This window comes from Indicator indicator, chromosome 12, assembly GCF_027791375.1.
Source record: "Indicator indicator isolate 239-I01 chromosome 12, UM_Iind_1.1, whole genome shotgun sequence".
Classification (NCBI taxonomy): domain Eukaryota; kingdom Metazoa; phylum Chordata; class Aves; order Piciformes; family Indicatoridae; genus Indicator; species Indicator indicator.
The window spans coordinates 16,825,929-16,845,586 of NC_072021.1; the positions used below are offsets into that span (position 1 = coordinate 16,825,929).

Below are 19,658 nucleotides of genomic sequence, written 5' to 3' on the forward strand. Positions count from 1 at the left end.
CCCACCTACTTTCTATAGGGACAGAGTAGGAGAAAGAAAAACCTTAACGCTTGCTAGCATTGTTCAGCAACAGACAAAAACACTGGTGTGTTATGAGCAATATTCTAGTCACAAATCCGGAAGACAGCACCACCCAGGCTGCTAGGGAGAGAGTTAACTCCATCTGTGCCAAACCCTGTACAACTTGTATGCATATGCATGTCTGATTGCATTTCCTGAGTCCAAAATAATTTCTAAAATACCAAGGTGTAGGCACACTTCAAAAGGTTATCCCTAGGCCATATCCCTTTAAACAGTGAATTTCACCTGTCATTTGAAGCTGAATCTGATTTATGCCGAAAAGGGGTTGGAAGGTCATTTTTTATTTTCTTGAGATCTTTCCCTGGTGCATTCATTTGTACATGTTGGTTCCAGGCCCAACAGTTCTAGAGGTTTTTAATACCTTGTTGAAGCACTTGCGCATCAGTGTTGACTTTGAGCTGAGTGATAGGCGCAGCTCGGCAGGAAGTGCCACTTTCAGCACAAGCTCCAAGGAGAGTGATGAGAGGATTGTCCAGAATGCTATTATTCAAACAATTGGTGAGTAATGACAGTGACACAGCCTCACTTACAGTTCCCCCCTACTCCCTTTACCTGGCACAGCTACCATGGGTGTGCTTACTGTTGCTTACTTGTACTAATGTAAGAACAGGGCACACCATGCAGCTTGACACCTGGGTGGCTTCATGTTCCCACCAGAGCTCTACCTGGGCAGCTGCGTTAGTCACGGTGGGTGCAGATCTCAGAGAGGACATGACCTTCTGCTGGGTGGTTACCATTGCTCCCTGGTCAGATTTGGCAGAGCTACACTTCCTTCCTGTTCACAAACTGGCCTCTGGTGCTCCCCAGGTGCTTCTTTTACGGGTGTGAGGAGGGCCAGCTGTCCTCACTCCTGGCCCTGTCCAGATCCATAGTCTCTCTAATCCTCTATGGTTCCCCCAGTTCAGGAAATCCCTATCTCTATTTTTGTCAGTGATTTCATTTTTTTATTTAGGATTTTTTGGAAGCAATCTTCCAGATTACCAGAGATCAGAGATTATGATGTTCATTATGGGAAAAGTGCCTGTTTTTGGGACAAGTTCACAATCACTGGATACTAGTCACCTTGGGTTTGTATATCCTGTATTTTTTAATTTCTAATTAAAAAAATTAGATTTTATAATCCTGATAAGAAATGAAAAACATTAAGAAAAGTGAAATTCAAATTCTAACTCATTGGGGGCTGTATTACATACTGTGCAAGTTTAAGACAGTGTCAGCAGTATGCAGATTTGTTGATGATAACTGATGGGAACACAACTTATTCCTCACTAAAACATTTCATCTCCCCACATCTGAAATTATCTGCATAATGGTGGCTAATTCTGTAACTTCTTTTATGTGCTTTGTGAATGAGGGAAATTCAACTAGGGCTACATTTTAAATATCTGCAGGATTTACAAATGTTTTTTGGGTTAGATTTGTACTGTACAAGCTGATTTCAAATGAAGAAACAAACTGTGGAAATTCCAGTGAATATTTTGGGTTTAGATTTTCCCTATTTATTAAGTAAACTTGTGCAATAAACTAATTTTCATCTTTTTTTTCCGATTGTAGTGATATGGGAACTAGGAGGATTCAAATCATGTTATTGAGATCTTTGCTTATGGTAAGCCTTCTGAAGTTCAGTATGTTACAAACACACAATGTTTCCCTTTCATGTTTACATACATAGATTTAAGTATAGTATTATAAGTCTGGTTTATGGAATTAAGCATAACTGCATATTATGTAAATCTGAAGTTCTGCTGGGTAAAATTATGGCAGTGTTTTCCCAACTTAGAATACAAGCAGCTCAAGAAATATTCCACCATCTCTTAGAGCACTTCAGTGAATATCAATATTAATTGGAACTGCAGATCCGAAAGAACATCATAGAGTAGGCTGAGTTGACTAGATCTGCCAGCAATGCTGGCAACATCAAAGTGAAATCACTTTTGTCTGTGACACCACAGAAACCATAATTAGTAGAGTGGGTAATTTTAAAACTCAAGGAATTCATGCACATCTCCAAGCCCTTGGAGCCTTAGGCAGCTTTGTTCTTACCTTCCTGGTATTTCCCAATTTTCTTCTAAGGTATGATTAAATGTTTTGTCAGAAATACATTTTTCAACTGGAAAATTTCAAAAAGTATTTCTGGAAATACATCATGATAAGGATCAGGATTTGGTACGAAAAGAGGCTCTCGCCTGTAGAATCCTGGCCTATTTTGTTGCAGAAGCCAAAAAATAGATAGTGACTGAAGTAGGGAAAATACCATAAAGAATGATATGATGACTAAAGCAGAGGAATGCATTCCGGCAAAATTAGTTTCTTTCCCAGCTTTGACATGAAATGTCAGGGTGGTTTTAGGCAAATCAGTTAAACTGTTATTCATTTGTCAGAATATGAAATCTTATACTCTGTCTTGCAGAAGAGCTGAGTGTTCACAGTTACAGCTGAAGGAGAGAAAACATGTTAGAAAGAACTGCAGGTGGTCATTTTCAATGTTGCCATCATTAAAGATAGACTCAATTATGCCTAAATGTTCCTGACAACATTCGTTTCACCAATCTTAAGAGTTTCCATTGAAGTCAGGAAGAATTTATCTATTTTTTGGGGGAGTGCTGCGTAGCCTGTTTTAAAAGCTGTTAAAGCTGCATAGCTTTAAAAGGTTCAAATTGTGCGTGTGGAAGCAATTCGACATTTTAGACACTGACTTTTGTTTTTCAGATCCACTTTTAGAATATGGAAGTAAAATCCCATCATGGCACAAAGAGGTGGAAGGGAATGTTTTGATGTTTAATCAGTTGCTCAGACATGGATAGATATTGGCGAAAAAATGCAGGAGGAATTTGTGTTCAGAGCAAGACTTTTGTTGTGGCATATCAGGTTTAGTCTGCATACACAGTGAAGAGCTACAAACTACTGAACCCTGCCTGTTCTATGTACTGAGCTAAGCATTGTGCATCATGTATTCTCTACAAAACAATACTTCATACCATAATTAGTCTGTTGTCATGCATACAGACAGGCAGACTACTTATTGTTATATAGACAATTAAAATTTGGCACTTCATTAAAAGTATGCACTTTTATTTGCAACCTTACCGCTTGTAATATTAGTAATTTTCCACTTTCAAAGTGATTGATTAGAGACCTTCATGTAACCTTATAAAACCGAGAAAAAAGAAAAAGCAGTGATTAAAAAATTAAACCAAAACCAGAAAAAACCCCAAACCCAAACAAACCACAAAAAACACCGCTCAAAAACTATCTTCATTTTATACCCTGCAACTTTTCACACCTCATTAAAAAAAAAAATCATAAATAATACCTCTTTTGGGGGGTGAGTGGGTAGAGGAACCATCCTGAAAAATACCACTTCAAAACAGATGAGAGAGGTCATTTGAATGTGAGTTTTAAAGTCTTTCGAAATTCATAATGAGATTATGAATCTTCAAGACTTCATATTGAATCCACCTTTCAGATGCCAAAGCAAGCCCACTAAAAGGTGAATGACAACTGCAAGTAATTCTTACAATGCAATAATGATACATTAATTTTGCTTCCAACAATTTACAGGTGACTTCAGGATACAAAGCAACGACAATATCTAATGCACTTCCTCCACCATTTCTGGACCCATTATTGTCTCCTTCACTCATGGAAGACTCTGAGCTAAGGCAGCTGGTCTTAGAAATACTCCATAATCTCATTGACCGGCATGACAACAGAGCCAAGCTCCGAGGGATACGGTAGTTCTTTTTGTTGACTTTGGTCTGCTTGAAATTTTAGTTTAATATCTGAATAAGTACTGTTGGTCTTCAAATATTTTTCCAAACGTGAAATGTTAATGTACTGTTTAGATAAATGCACAGTTCTCACTGTCATTTATTGATGCCAAGAGTTTTACAGATAAGCCTCAGTTCATGGTGCCTTAAATGATTGTTCCAAATACCTGATAGTTTTAACTGTAGAAGATAGAAGATGGTATTTCATGTAGATTAAAAAAAAAAGTGGTTGTCATAGTTCCGTTTATGATTCTTCCTCTTCAGCTGAAATTTGAATGTTACTGTTAAACATGAATGTAATTAAAGTGGAAATTACTTCTAAGGTTTGAGTAGTTCATATATTTTACATCATCTTCTCTTTCAAGTTCTTTTTGCTAAAAGGACATTTTTGTTTCCTTTGTAGAATAATACCAGATGTTTCTGATCTAAAGATAAAACGAGACAAGATTTCAAGGCAAGATGTGAGCTTCATGAAAAAGGTACTATCTTTGAAAAGTTAACTTCTCTCTCTAGAGAGAAGATAAAGTAACTGAATCAGAAGCATTGCTTTTGTTCTACAACTGTTTTTGCAACAAGTTTTCTTATCTAAGTGCAGTCCTTTATTAGTGACATGGATCAGTTCATTACTTCCAAATATACTGTCTTTAAGCTGCTTCCCTCTTTTCTAAATAAAACATATATTTGAACATATATTTGATTTCAGATGTAATATAAAGGCCAATATTTATGTCTTGCTTCAAAAATAGATGTTAAAAACGGGGGGTATTTTCTCCTTATAAAGCTGACCTAATACTTCCAGAGGTAAAGCATCAGTCCTTATCTTGAAAATTAACTGTCATTTGATACAGACCTGTATCCTCTACAGATCAAGAATGCTGGGGTGGTACTGAGTTGTGTGTTGTATGCTTCTGGTCCTGTCTTTCTGTGTGTGTGGGTTTTGTTTGTTTGTTTGTTTTGGGCTTTTTTGTTTGTTTATTTGGCTGGGTGTTTTTCGGTGTAGAGATAATAGTTTCTTTACAAAAGATTGGTTAAACATGGTGTTACAAGAAAAGGAAAGTCACTCTGGAAGTTCTTTCATTAGATAACTTATGCTCTTCACTAGAGCTGGAGCCTCTCTCTGCACATGGGCCCTACTCATCTGAAACACCCCCTAGAATTTTTTGTTATTTTGCTGTTCAAGACGTGCTTAATGAACAAATTTGATGTCTTCAGAAGGATAACCCTTGAAGTTTCTCCATTACTTGAACATTCTTGATAATGCTTCAAGATACACTTTTTTTTATCCTCCTTTTCATAAAAGGACACATTTTTTCTGAATACTTCAGTAGGAATGAGTGCCAGTGTCTGACACACAGTGCAGTATCCATGTGTAATTTTATGTATCATCTTCCATGTCTCTACACCTCAACATGAAATAGAACTGTACTGTATTTATAAAGAAACTTGTTAAAAACTAGTGTTCTTCTTGATTAATCATGTACTTGTCTGCATATACATGTGTATACATATACTGGGTTTCCTTTATCCAAAGTGGTTTATTATCAAAGCTGGCCCTACTTGGAGTAGGGAGTCCAAATATAGGACGTTTAAATGTCTTTTCTAACCTATTAAATTTCTTTTCTAACCTATATTGTTCTGTGATTTTAATACTAATTTTCTCTTTTTTGATTTTTATAGCATGGTCAGCAGTTGTACAGGCACATCTACTTAGGCTGTAAAGAAGAAGACAATGTTCAAAAAAACTTTGAACTACTGTTCACGTCTCTAGCTCTTACCACAATTGAACTAGCCAATGAAGAAGTGGTTATTGACCTCATTCGATTAGCTATTGCTTTGCAGGTATGAGTCTAAATCACTGTTGGATTCATTGCTTGGCAGTTTATATTTTTAGTTGGAAATAGGGATACCTACTTTTTGTTCGCATATTGATTTTTCAAACCAGAAATGGCAGTATTCAGCCTGAATTTCATCAATCTATGAAGGAAGTGCACTTTTTATGTACTTATTAATAGGGAAGCTTCAACTAAACAGATTTGTTAAAAACTTCTACAGTGTGCTCTCTTCAGGAAAGAGCAGACAGAGAAAATTTTTGAGTCATTCCCTAGAATAACTGAGACATTCATTAGCGGATTACCAAGGCATCCTTACAACCTGCAATCTTACAGCAATGTTCCATATAAAATATATGGACTGTCCTTACCTTGGAAGCAAGCTTTTGGTTAACTGATGTTGGAAATACTAGTCAAAGCAGGCCATTTACTCCATTTACTGGAGTAAAATTCTATCAGTGTGTTGACAGGCTTTATTCCTTAACATTTCATTTACAGGATCAAACATTATTTCATGCTTGCTTGCATTCCTCAGTGAAACTGTGTAACTTGGTGGGAGTATCTGTGTTGAAGTTAAAGCATTCAAAAAATACAGTGCTAGCATGTGCTGTGGAAATTTGAGGGAGTTGTGTCCTCTGTTCCCAGTTCACTCTGCCACTAACCTCATTCTTTAGTGTGCACCTGCATTATTTTAAAATATGTTACTGAACCAAGTTCTTACTCGATGAAAAGAAGCTTTAATAAAGCAAAAATAATACATTCTGAATCAACACAGAAGGTGCTGTTAAGCATTAAGTAATTCTTTATATGGTACAGTATCTGTGACTCTGAAGTGATTTTTATTATTCAACTACTATTTATATTTTTCCTGAAAAAAATGTTATGATCTTCAGGCAGTAAGGACAAAAGACTACCAGTCATTGACTTGTACCTGAGAAGCAGAAGTTTGAGTTGAGTAGATTTATTTCTCTTCATAGAGGTTGAATCCCTCAAGCTCTCTAACTTCAGATCAATGCATACTTAATTCAGAAGTGAGCTAAAAGACTAGAATTTGACAATAATGAGTTATTAAATATTAATAACAGATAGTCATTATCTGTCAGCTTGTATGTCAACTAATAATGTTGACTTCCATGTATCTGGGACAGCCTGTTAACTTTGGGAAGTGTAATGCTATCCTTCATATTTCAGGACATTGCCATCATCAATGAGGATAATCTGCCAATGTTTAATCGTTGTGGTGTCATGGCATTGGTAGCAGCATATCTAAACTTTTTGAGTCAGATGATTGCAGTTCCTGCCTTTTGTCAGCATGTCAGCAAGGTATCACAGTTATGTAATTCAAGTAATTTAGAATAGTACACACTCTGTTGTAAAATGTATAACTTCTGTCAAGTGATTGTTTGATGTTAGTCTCCTGTCTTTATGTCCGCTAACGTTGCTCTCGGTCTTCATTCACTGATGGCATTACTCAGTGACTTAAAATTATGCACAGAACATTCTTCTCTCAAGGAATAGCGTTTTTATTTTGTTTATGGTGTCGTATACAATGGAGTCAATCTCCATCTGGTGTAAGACTTTACAACCTCACTGATTTCAGTAAAACAGTGCTGACATGCACAAGACCTTGAGAAACAGATTTTTAGTCTAAAAGGTGATTGCTACAGTCTCTTTATCTGGTCAAAAAATTCTAAAGGCCTTATTTTCAATGAGGTAGATGTTAATGAAGGATTGTTAATCTGCTACAGTAGAACCTCTTTAAACAACTTAGTCATTGGAGAAAATAGCTGTGAAACTAATCAATTTGTCTTGGTTTCTTTTCAGGTGATTGAAACTAGAAGTCTGGAAGCATCTTATTTTTTGCCAGAAACAATTTTTAAAGACAAATGCAAGTAAGTAGATGAACAGTAAAGTACCTATTTTAGTATCAAAAATTGCAGATCATTAAGGTAGTTTCATATGTGAAAAATAATTTAGAGCTTTAATAGTGCACAGAATAAGCAGAAGAATACCAAACATTAAAAGCTTATATGAAAAAACATGATATTCTGACTTTTTTTAGTTGTAGTCAGAGCCACTTCTATCTGCACGATATGGTGCTTGGTGTAAGTGCTAACACAGCAAAATGCATTGCCACTGAATCAGAGTGAGTGAGGTTGGGAGGGACCTCTGGACATCATTGGTCCAGCCCCTCTGTTCAAGCAGATGTCTTTGGATTATCTCCACAACCACTCTGGGCAATCTGTGCCAGGACTTAGTGACCCCAAAAGTGGAAAAAAATGAGGTTCAAACAAACTTTAATATTTCAGTTTGTGCCCATTGCATCTGGTCCTGTCACTCTGAAAATAATCTGGCTCTATTGTCTTTTCACACCCTTCTTTAAGGTAGTTGTACACACTGCTAAGAATCACTTTCTTTTCTTCGTGCTGAACTATCCTAGGTCTGTCTTTCTTCTTTAGAGAGATGCTTCAGTCTCATAATTTGCCTTAGTGGCCCTTTGTTGGACTCCCTAAATCCATGTCTCTCCTGTCCTGGGGAGCCTAACCCTTTATGCGTTACTCAAGGTAGGGCCTTACTAGTGCTGAGTAGAGGGGAAGGATCTCCTCCCTTGACCTGGTGGCAGCACTCCTAATGCAGCTGAGGATCCCCTGGGTCCTTTTTGCTGCAAGGGCACATTGCTGGCAGGTGGCAAATATTACTCTGTAGTTTTTTCTATTTAACAGAGACTGTATTCTCTCAAGGTTTTAGCAGAACAGGTGAGGAATATATTTCAGATAATCAAGAAGTATTAAAGTAGTTTAAAACATGGCAGAGGTATTCAGTGGACTAATTTGGGGGAGTATATTCATTCCTAAACAAAAAACCAAGCAAATTTTATTTCCATCAAATCATTGCCACTGACCCTTTCTGGTTCTTTGCAGACACTGAAAAAATATTTTAGTTAATGAGCAAATCTCTAGTGATAGATAATGACTTCAAATATATGTTTTAACAGTCTTCCAAAATCCCTAGAGAAGCATGAAAAAGATTTATTTTTTCTGACGAACAAGATTGCAGAATCATTAGGAGGCAGTGGATACAGTGTGGAAAGATTGTCAGTTCCATATGTACCCCAGGTAACAGGTAAGTGGTGAGTAGTGGCAAAGCTAATCAGTACCGCTTATTAAGAATGCTTTCTTAATGCGTTGTGTGGCAGTGAAATGCAATGTGACTACTTACTGGCAACAAAACTGCATCATAGTATAATTTCATTTTCTCCATTTTTTTTGTTCCTGAGCTGCTGTATTATCACTAAGAAGTTTAACATTTGTGTCCTTCAGAGATTTATTTTCCTTTCTTAGATTTACAATGTGGGGCAGAAAGTTCTTGAACCCACTTTGACTCTTTTTAATTGAATGTTTATTTTAGAAAGAATACCTGGGAAGATTGCAGTGATTATTACTGGTTTTCTCTATTAACTTGAGTGAGCAGGTGAGGAGGGATTGTGCAGGTCAGCATACTTTATCCTTTTTGTGTAAACACTGTGTGGAGCATATTCCATCCTTTTGCAGTATGGCCTTGTAACTGGTCTTAGTAAAATTCTCAATATGCAGATGTTAATTTATTCAAGAATGTTACATTTTTTTTCAATAGTTGTCTACGCTAGCTTGGTATCAGGTAACACAGTGAAAATAAAAGTATGCCTGAAAAAGATTTGTGAGAGTTCATGCTATCCAGCATACATGAATAATGCATGAATAAGTAGCTAGTACATGACATTGTATGTTTTCAACTTTTAACATACTTTCAACAGCCAGTTTAATGGAACTTAAATGAGCAACTTAATGGAAAAAAAAAATTGAAGAATTTATTTATTAACCTTATGTGTTTTGTGGCTGTCCATAACTGGTTGCTATTGTAAAAGACTAATGGCATGTGTCAGTGTGAAGCATGACCTTTTTTGTGAATTCAAAGTACCTAGAAAGAAAACATGATTTCTGTTTGTAGCTTGTACAGAGAAACATTGTGCATATGGGCAGGTCTGTCGCTTGCAGTGTGGTTCAGAGACATTGCTTCCTGCTCTTGAATAAGCTGGTATAGGAAGGAATGAGTTTCCAGCAGGTGTGGTTTTGTCTGCTAGCAGGAAAACTAGTGATGCTTCTGACATAGCTACAATTTTCATTTTCTGTTATTAGCTGTCTTCTTCTAAACAGGAAAATGTTGCAGTAGTTGGCAGATCACTTTTTCTAGCATCCAAAAAACAGTTAATGTTATATTTTAGTATTGGTGGAAGAAGTAGGTAGCAAGTAAGGGAAATGTTATGTTCTCAAATTTTTTGCTGTCTTGGAGTGAATGAGAATGGAGTGAGAAAGTGTGATTTGAAATTTGTGTTAAGCCTCTTCTGAAAACTGAGAAGTATTCACACTCAAGTGACCTTGCTAGAGCTTTCCTGGATACTTTGATAAAAGTGCATTCCTACACAGGAAGACGCATGAAGGTTAAGAGACTTTGGCTTCAAGTATTAGATAGCTGCCTCTCTGTGTGCTGGGAAATAAACATGTTTAATGCTAAATCTAGTTAATCAGATGGCTTTTATTTTTTTTCTGTAGTCTTTTTGTAACGAGCAGTAGCCAAAATTGATTCCATGTTTGTTGTCATGTGGGATATTGAGCTTCCAAGGCTTTCATTTAACTAAACTGGACCCAAGATGAGTATTCTGGAATTATGAAACTTTTCCTTTTTCACCTCACTGAAATATTTCGTTTTCACCAGAGTGTTTCAAAACATAACATTACTTTTACTAAAAGATGGATTCATTTTTTTGTATATACCTGTGAAAGTTGTGGTTGAATCCAAAAGGCCAGTAAAGATTTTACCCTAATTATTTGTAGTATTTCCAAATATCATTTATATCATTCTTGACAATTTGTAGATATGAAATCATCATCTTGGTTTTGTTTCAGGTTTTGCCACCTATTAGTCTGAAAAACATTCATATTTGCAACTCCTTGTACCTTTTTGTCTTCCTTATTTGGGACAGGGGGAAGAAGCTGATATTAAATGTACATTTAATCATTTTTGTCTATACATGTATAACTTTTTAAAATTTAGCTCTATTTCCATCAGGCAAAAAACCTCACAAATGCAGACACAAGTCAAAAGGTAACAATGAGTTGTAGGTCAACCTGCTCTCCTGCTAGCTGTGATGTGTCTTTGTAGGATGTGCACAGTCTAAAAACCCCATGCTATTAGAAGACCTTCACAGCCAGAAATTGTGGTGTACTTAGTGTTTCTTCCTGCCTTTTCTTTTTTTGTTGTTGTTTATCTGTTTGATATTCCTTTAGCCATGTTAGCTGCTGCAAGATTTGCCTTTGTGTTTACTTTTGATTTGGAACTCTGCAATATCGATCATCCTCTTTTCTTTTCCTGAGCAGACAGCAGGGCTGTCGGTATCGGTTTTGTGATAGTGTTAACCTGACTGGACCTGCCTCAGTCAGTGGGGTGACCCTGATTGCTGCTCCCATTGCCCCATGGGATGAATGCAACCTCTGACCATGGGGCCAAGGCTCCTAGGACAGCCCGGGCAGGTGCCAGTATTGGGGTCCACCATTGCCCTTGTGCCTCTGGGCTCCTTCATGGATGCAGAGATGAGCTTTATAATAGCATGTAACAAAAAAACCTGCAATTTTCACAAATTTTTACCCGCACAATATGTTGAAATTAAAGACAAATGGGCATTTTTATTAGGCATATATAGTGACACATCCATTACAAAAATAAATTCTATCCAAAGTGTCTGTGTGTCAGTTAGAGAGAGAGCAGCAAGATGGCAGCAAAGATGTGGTTTTGTCTTGTGTTTACTTTAAGGGTTGAGATGCTTTCCTCAGACTCTATGTATTGGCTCATGTACCAATCAGCCATCAGGAATTAAAATTTAAGTAAATCCTTCAAAATGCCATTTCAGGTGCTCTGAGTCTCTGAGAATCTGGCAAAGACAGTTAGAATTCAGGTGTTTTTCACTAATCGTGTTCTTTCACTGCCTCTTGATCTTAAAATGGCATTTCATTTTTATGACTTCTGAAAGCTGTTTCTTGATTTTTAAAAAGCTGAGTTTGTTCAGCTCTGCAGGAATGAATTCTGTTTGTTCATGCTCAATATTTGCACTCCAAAAGCACTCTGCTAGAAGAACTTTAAACAAAGGAAGAAACAGCATAAATTACCTTGTGGTAGTTGTGCAGTTTTTCTCCTTATCTTAGTATCAAGTGCCTGTAGGTGCTTCTGACATTTTTGCAGTGCAAGGCTGTTACTTGATAATGATAAAAGCCTGATCTTGGGTAAAATCTGAAATGTAATATCATAATTCAGAGTTTTGGAAATGTGATAAATGAAAATCAGGCCACTGGATTCTCCATTTATCAGAGGATCCTTGTGACATATCTATAAATGTATTTTTATTGTTTTTTAAAATCTTACGTTAAATGTGAAAAGAGAGAAAAAGTTATTGGTGCGTTAAGGATGCAGTCACAGAAGGAAAGCCCTTCAACTCATGGATCATTCAATTATAATCTACTTATGCATTAATAAGCATAAAAGAGCATAAAATGCTCTTTTTTAGTGTCAGCACAGTTGGTCTTATTATGACAACTTTTTAGGCCACATGGACTTGCTAAAATGTTTGTGGGAAGTTAGAAAATCAGAGAATGTTTTTTTTCACCAAGTAGATTTTTTCAGACTAGCTCAATGTGATAGTTTGCTACAGAAGAATAGGGAAGAATTGTTATTAACTTCCAGTCAGAAATCTCTATTTCTTCTGTCAATGAATCTTCTTCCAAGAAGCTCTTTCCTGTTTCAGAATGCTTTCACATTATGACCTTACTACTTCAATTTCACAACAAAAAAATTTGCAAATTACTCTGGAGCAACGTATCTATCATCATGTGCTATGTTATTTCTTATGCATTTGAATAAGATCTTACCTAATTTTTTAAAATTTTGACTTTTAAGGGAAAGTTGGCAAGATATGGGATGAGAGGGGAAAGGAGCAATAAAAAGGTTTTCCCCTTCACATTTAATAATTTAGAGCAGTAACTAATTTTTTTCTTTTTTTTCCACAACAATCTAAATGATAAGATAAATGATCTTGGGTTAAATAGGCATATAGAGACAAATTTGCATCTAACATGTAGGCATTTGGTTGATTGTGTTATACAGAAAGTAATATAAGTTGTTTTTCCCTCTAGATGAGGACAGACTCTCCAGGAGGAAGAGCATGGTGGACACAATATCTCTTCAGGTGGATATTCTGCCTGGCAACGGCACAGAGGATAAGGTATGAAAATCAGAGGATTTTAAAGCAGCATTGGGGGTGGAAGAACGCAAATGAAATTTCCTCAGAAAGTTTAATAATCTAATTGTTATAGAGAAGTTAAACAATATAGCTTTTTTTTTAACTCTTGGGTTTGTAGGAATGTGAAACTGGTACTGATCTTGCAGTGTAAAAATGTAAATTAGGTTTTCACCGTATTTTTTTACAGATAGTACTGCAGGATATAGGGTAGCAGTACATATATATGCCAAACAAGTAATATTTTTTGAATAAATATTCTAAAATATTTTCTTTGCATTTTGAGGGATCAAATAAATTCCTGCATAATTTGAAGTATCTGAATGTTGTTTATCCACACGGGGTTGACAGATACAAGACTGGTGAGAGACTTTGATGTCTTTGGAAGGGGCAGGTAAAGACTAGGCAGACAGCATACACAGTGGTGTTACAATGTCACTTTTCCCTTCCAGAAGAGTTTTATCAGGAAGCACTTTACAGTCACAGGAAGGATAAGTAGCAATGAACAGTTCATATGTAGGGTTCAGAAGCTTATGCTAATTAGCGCTTAGGAAGACTACTTTATAATTAAATTTTCACATCTTTTGACACTTGACTTGAAGTATTTCCTAAAATAGATTTCTGTTTCTACTGAATTTTTTTCAAGACTCTGCTGATTTTTATTAACCAGATTTCTGCTATCTGTAATGGAGATTAAGCATTGAAAATGAGATGTTTGTACCTGCTAATCAATCCTGCCTTTAGCAACTTCAAGCTCAAAACAAGCTAGGGGCATCAAACGGAATGTCTGGACAGAGTCAAGCTTGAATGTTAGCTAAAAATGCAATATAAACATACTACAAAGGAGCAAGAGTCATCTTAGAAGTTACTGAAAGAAGGGAGCTATGTTTTGCATCATTCATATTACTCCTTTTTGCTTTGTGCTGATGATACCTCAAGTGATATTTTCTATTCCCTTCTTGCTGTTGTGCTCTAGCAAGGACACAGATAAACTACATAAAATGTAGGAGTCAGAAGGAAAAAGGCTTTTGAAATATAAGACAGATTATCACAATCTTTAGTTTTGTGAAGAAAGTAAATGCTCATAATAGGAGCAGGTGTTTGTCATTAGACTGCTTTCTAAAACCATGTGCTATATGTGATCAAACATCTCTTGAAAGTCGGATTAAATGAGAAAAGCTTCCATTTCAGATTTCAAATGATTATGCCAATATTTTTTGAAGAGAATATAGTAGCTGTAGATAAAACAAAATGTTTGTGTGGAGTCCCCGTTTAATGTGGTAGTGTCTCAGTTTAATTACTGTTTGCCTCTCTTAAAGAATTTTATTAATCAGAAGCACATGAAACAAATTATTTCTCCTTCAGCTGCTTTAAGGCATTTGTTTACAGTGCAAAGGGGAAACCATTATTTTCTACTTTGCTGGCTGCACCTTGATGTCTGCATCATTGATGACTGAAAAACCAAGCAAACAGTGGAAGCAGCTGCTATGTTCACAGTAGCTGTCTATGAAACAATACTGAGACTTAACAGCATAAAAACACCACAGTGGCTTAAAAAGATGAATTAGTGATCTGTCAGCTGTCATAAAAACTCCAGATAAAGCTATTGGAAACTTGTAAGTCAGAAAAACTTTGTAATTGTTTTGGCCTGCTTACTATTACTACATTCCTTATATTTTAGAAGCTTATCTGACATTGAAGAGGTTTTGTTTCTTTGTATTTAGGTTGATAATACTGAAGAAATCACTTTTGAAGCTTTGAAGAAAGCAATTGGTAAGATTTATTACAATCATCTTTATGCAGCATAGTTCTAGATTACAGTGGAATTGCTAAAGATGTGACCAGAATAACATAATTAACATTATATTTGTTTCTCTCCAGGTAGAAACTTACTTTACATTTCCATTATTTATTCCTAAATTTCTGAAGTGGTATCTTGATCATTTCAGTGCATTCATTTTCTGAAGGAAAAGCTTTGGAAATGCCTGTTACCTATGAATTTTGCCCTCATTGGCCAAATGATAAATAATGAGATAAATAATGAGATTGTGAGACTTCTGTTGAGTCTCTTTCTCTGAAGACTTTCAAAACCCACCTGGATTCATTCCTGTGTGGACTACCCTAAGTGATCCTGCTCTGGCCAGGGGGGTTGGACCTGATGATCTCTTGAGGTCCCTTCCAACCTTTGTGATAATGTGAGTGATTATTTATAAAGCACCTTAAATATTTTTTACATATTAAAAATTTTCAGGTCATCAGTACATTCAGAAAAAGAGATTATAAGGTACATAATGTGAACTTCAAAAACACTCAATTTTTTAAAAGAGTGTTTTTCTGGCAAGTGATCCAACTGCCAGAAGTCAAAATTACCAGGTTTCTTTGTTTTATGTCACTATACACAATTGGTAATTAATGCTGTCGTGCCACCAAAATACCATCCAGAAAATGCTTTAGACATTTATGTTTTCAACAGTAGACACTGATATTGTAAACAATAATTCAGTTTGAGTTTACCAAACCTGCCTCATCAGTGAGGTACTTTAATTCATTAGATACTGGTTGCAGGTCACTCAGCCTATGGAGGAACACTCTTTTCCCAAATTCTAATAGACACTTCTACTCACCTATCTGCATGACACCGGGAGGGAGAACACTCCCTTCTTTTCTCTTGAAGCTGAACTATTATGCAGTGAGTGAGAGGTGCAGTCTTGAGTCCAGATCAAAGCAAGTTACAACATGTAGTTGTAATTAAAGCATGTAGTAAGAATGGAGCAAAACTGAGGTCTTCAAATGAGCTCAGTGAGATCGTCTGCATTTTGCTTTAGAAGCAATGACAGATGAGAGCTTGCTTGAGTATGGTTCCATCACTTCAAATACAGTTCTTGTTTGCTTCTGCAGTGCCCATGTCAAGTTTGTCACTTAAATTTGATAGACAAAGATTACATTTGCCTATACTTTCTTCTTTTTTTCATATTTATTTTTTAAGATAACAATGGACTTGAAGAACAGGAAAAAGAAAAAAGACGTCTTGTGATTGAGAAGTTCCAGAAAGCACCATTTGAAGAAATTGCAGCACAGTGTGAAACCAAAGTGAGTTTCTGAAAAACGTTAGATAGCATTGAAGATATTAAAATAAACATAAATGGGGATGTGCTGGCTAAAGGGGATTTATGTTACCATGTTACTGCTGCTGTTACTTCTGAAGAAGTCCAGCTATTGTCTCCACTACTATCTGTGTTGTAAGATTCCAGTTACTTAATTGTGCTTCTGGCTGTTCCTAGACGGTTTGAAAAGGAGTGGAGATCTCATACACTCTTCATCTTAATGTTTTCCTTGCTGTCTTTGAAATCTAAATTCACAGTCAATTCGTATTTCATCCTGGATAAATGGAACAGTACTTACCCCATTAGATATTTTCAATAACTAAATCTGTTTCAGGTTTTTAAACTCTGATCTGCAACAGCAAAATTTGCTATATAATTCCCTGTGCTCCAAGACAAGCTCACTCAATCTCATGTGCCTCTTCAGTGCTCAGAATCATTGCAGCAGTGAGAAAAGAGTTTGAGACAGGAAAAGCTGTGTAGATTTATCATGTGGTGATGTGTTATCGCCTGGCACATTCATTTTAGCCTGGTTCAATACCTAGTGCTTAATTCAATTTTCATTCTTTTTCCTAGGCAAACTTGCTCCATGATAGACTTGCACAGATACTGGAACTCACCATTCGGTAAGGCTTTATGCAAGAAGACTATAATGAATGAAAAATGAGTTATAAAGCAATTGTGACTACTTTCAGATGGGCACTTCATAATGTTCTTAAGCACGTTTAATAGGCAGAAAATAACTGACTTAACTAAATACTGTGGTTCAGTCCTGGTAGGTATTTCCACCCTACACGTCAGCTGACTTCCACAGAGTGGGATGGGAAAGAGAATTGGAAGGGTAAAAGTGAGAAAACACATGGAACAGTTTAATAGGTATAGCCAAAGTAAGAAATGCAGGTCAGGCATTGGCAGACCTGGTGTTTTGCCACTGCAGGAAAGCAGGTCTCCATCATGCATAACAATTACTTGGGAAGTCAAATGGCATAACTCCAGTTGCCCCCCCTTTCCTACTTCCCTTAACGCTGTTATTGCTAAGCATGATGTCATACAGTACAGAATATCCATTTAATCAGCTTTCTTCCCTTCCAACTTCTTGCCCCCACGCAAAGCACTGGTGGGGTGATGTGAGAAGCAGAAAAGGCCTTGGCTCACTATAAGCAGTGCTCATCAATAAGTAAAACATCCCAATATTTTTAGTAATAAAAGGCATTTTCATAGCTCTGTAGCATCAGTGAAGTAGATTTAGATCAGACTACGAAAGAAAAACCAAAAAGGAAAACCAAGAAAGGCCTTAGAATTTAAGGAATAGGATAAAATACTGATGATTGGTGGTGGAGAAGCTTAGTCCTCTTTCTCAGCTATTGGTGCATAAAGTTATAAAAACGAAAGCAATCCCTGTAATAACAACTGTGATTCTGCCTGTGATAATAAATTTGATGTATTGATTGTTCTTCTCACAGTCCTCCACCTAGCCCCTCAGGAACGATGACCATTACTGCTGGACATGCTCATTACCAATCCGTTCCAGTCTACGAGATGAAGTTTCCGGATCTTTGTGTGTATTAAGTGTCTTCTGAAGTCTGATGGACACTATTTAGAGTAGAGTACAATAGAAAGAAGAAGATGAGTTTTCAATTTTACTATTTCATCTAAAGTAACTTAATAATGATGAGCCAAATACAGATTACTCTAGCCAAACTCATGACAATGTCTTGAGTTGTCCTGTAATATATTTGAAGTTAGGTTTCTCATATATCATATTTCTTCATTTTCATGTTTGAGTACATGTAAAAGTCACATTTAAAACTTGTCTTGCCATATTGCTGAATGTTTCGATTACTCTAGGAATTTGTATTTCTGTAAATTCCTTTTAATTTGAGGCATTGTAACTGAAGAACCTGTTAAAACCTTTTTTTTTCATTGTGTTGTTTTCCTCTCCACCTCGATTACAAGTGTAAATAGAATGCTTTTGACTTGCTTCATCTCATTAAATGTAACCAATGGAGCACTACTTCAGCTCCCTTTTGTTCATGCTGTCATAGCTGATCAACTTCCTTATTTTGGAATATATGGGGAAAAAAGACCCCAGTATCTTACATGTGTTCAAGTACAGTAAATGAATTAATGGGCACTTGTTAAGTATTTTTTGGATGCATCACATAACATGCTTTTTAGAGATATATTCCTGGCATATGTCCTGTGTTTCTTGTTAAAAATTAACTGCTTTGTGCAAGAGGAGAGAAATTTCCTCTGGAAGCACTGAACTGTGCAATACTTTTCATGTCTTAAGGTGTATGGTTTACAGACTGTACTATTGAAAATGCAGTAGTATTTTACTGTCTGCTTTAGTATAAATACATGAAAGATATATTTAGTATAGCAGAAATAAAACTGAAAGCATTTAAAACCATAAATACAGAAATTACAGATATATTCTATGAAGTATTTCTCTGTAGTTTATTACAGCTTTTTAATGGTATTTTAGAAACTGAAAGAAAAGAGGATGAAACCATTTAAAGTCTAAGAGTTTATTACATATGCTTTCAAGCAAAAGCATTTTGGAGATGCATCTCTGTTCATTTGTGTTTCTTTTCTCAAACCTTTCTAGAAATCATAACTTTCATAGGTTTATGTATCTGAGTATGCAATCGAAATGTAAATAATGTAAAACTGATACAGTAAATCACTGACATTTTGATTATTATTGTCAGCTGTCTTTATGACTCACTAAATTCTGCAGGCAAAAGAAAAAATAACTTTTGTTGATGTCATGAATAGCAAGTTAGAAGTTTGAAGTCCCTTGATCTATCTGAATCAGAGTGAAGCAGCACAACCATGAATTAATCTTCTCAAATATCTATAATAAATGTAAGATATTTAAGTTAGCCAGCAGTTTAGATGAAGTGATCAGGCCATGAACACAAAGTGATCTAACTTGCATTAGCCCTGCTTTGAGCAGGAGCTTAGTTTAGGTGACCTTCAGAAGTCCCAAGCTAAATTAATCTATGATTGCCTAATTCTAAGATCTGAATGGTTATCAGGCCAGCTAATTTGCTGACTGTTTCGAGCATTTGCAAACCCACTATGAAAAGGATTTTAATTTTTTTGAACTGTAGTGCAGTATTCCACTGGACTACCTTTAAAAGCGTGATGTAATGTAACATCAGAGAAATATCAGCTACTTAAACCTATGAGATAACATGCTGAGACTTTCAAAAAGCATTCACAAAACTCAAAAGGTAATTGAGACCTTCTTTTCAGTTTAACAGTGCAATCACAGCTGTTAGTGGATGACGAAACAGCCCCTTATCTACAGCATTCCGTTGTGATTTTTACTGCTGCAGCGTGTCAGCCTGATCAGACCGCAGTCTACACATAAATAGGACTCTAGCTTTTAGTTTTCTCTTTTTGTTTTTTTTTTTAAGGTAAGACATAATAGTTTTCTGGCCTATATGAAGAGTGTAATTTTTTAATAATAAGTCGATCCAAGGGATAAAATGTGAAACACTTATTCACTGTCATTTTATAAGAATAACACTGTGCACTTTTG

General features: G+C 36.1%; 1 protein-coding gene across 2 annotated transcripts in view; it reads left to right on the forward strand.

Moving 5' to 3' along the window:
* Positions 1-17,732, forward strand: part of EFR3A (EFR3 homolog A) — a 43,183-nt gene extending 25,451 nt beyond the window's left edge. The window contains exons 10-24 of one of the 2 annotated variants that reach the window (XM_054385645.1): positions 415-579; positions 1,034-1,148; positions 1,636-1,687; positions 3,643-3,815; positions 4,255-4,330; positions 5,529-5,690; positions 6,872-7,003; positions 7,505-7,572; positions 8,676-8,803; positions 10,772-10,822; positions 12,901-12,989; positions 14,729-14,777; positions 15,991-16,094; positions 16,682-16,731; positions 17,569-17,732. In XM_054385645.1, coding sequence (XP_054241620.1) covers positions 415-579; positions 1,034-1,148; positions 1,636-1,687; positions 3,643-3,815; positions 4,255-4,330; positions 5,529-5,690; positions 6,872-7,003; positions 7,505-7,572; positions 8,676-8,803; positions 10,772-10,822; positions 12,901-12,989; positions 14,729-14,777; positions 15,991-16,094; positions 16,682-16,731; positions 17,569-17,674 — 1,520 coding nt within the window. In that variant the 3' untranslated portion in view covers positions 17,675-17,732. The remainder of the gene's footprint in view (positions 1-414; positions 580-1,033; positions 1,149-1,635; positions 1,688-3,642; positions 3,816-4,254; positions 4,331-5,528; positions 5,691-6,871; positions 7,004-7,504; positions 7,573-8,675; positions 8,804-10,771; positions 10,823-12,900; positions 12,990-14,728; positions 14,778-15,990; positions 16,095-16,681; positions 16,732-17,568) is intronic. The other variant, XM_054385646.1, reaches the window with a different exon arrangement.
* The last annotated feature ends 1,926 nt before the right edge of the window (positions 17,733-19,658 follow it).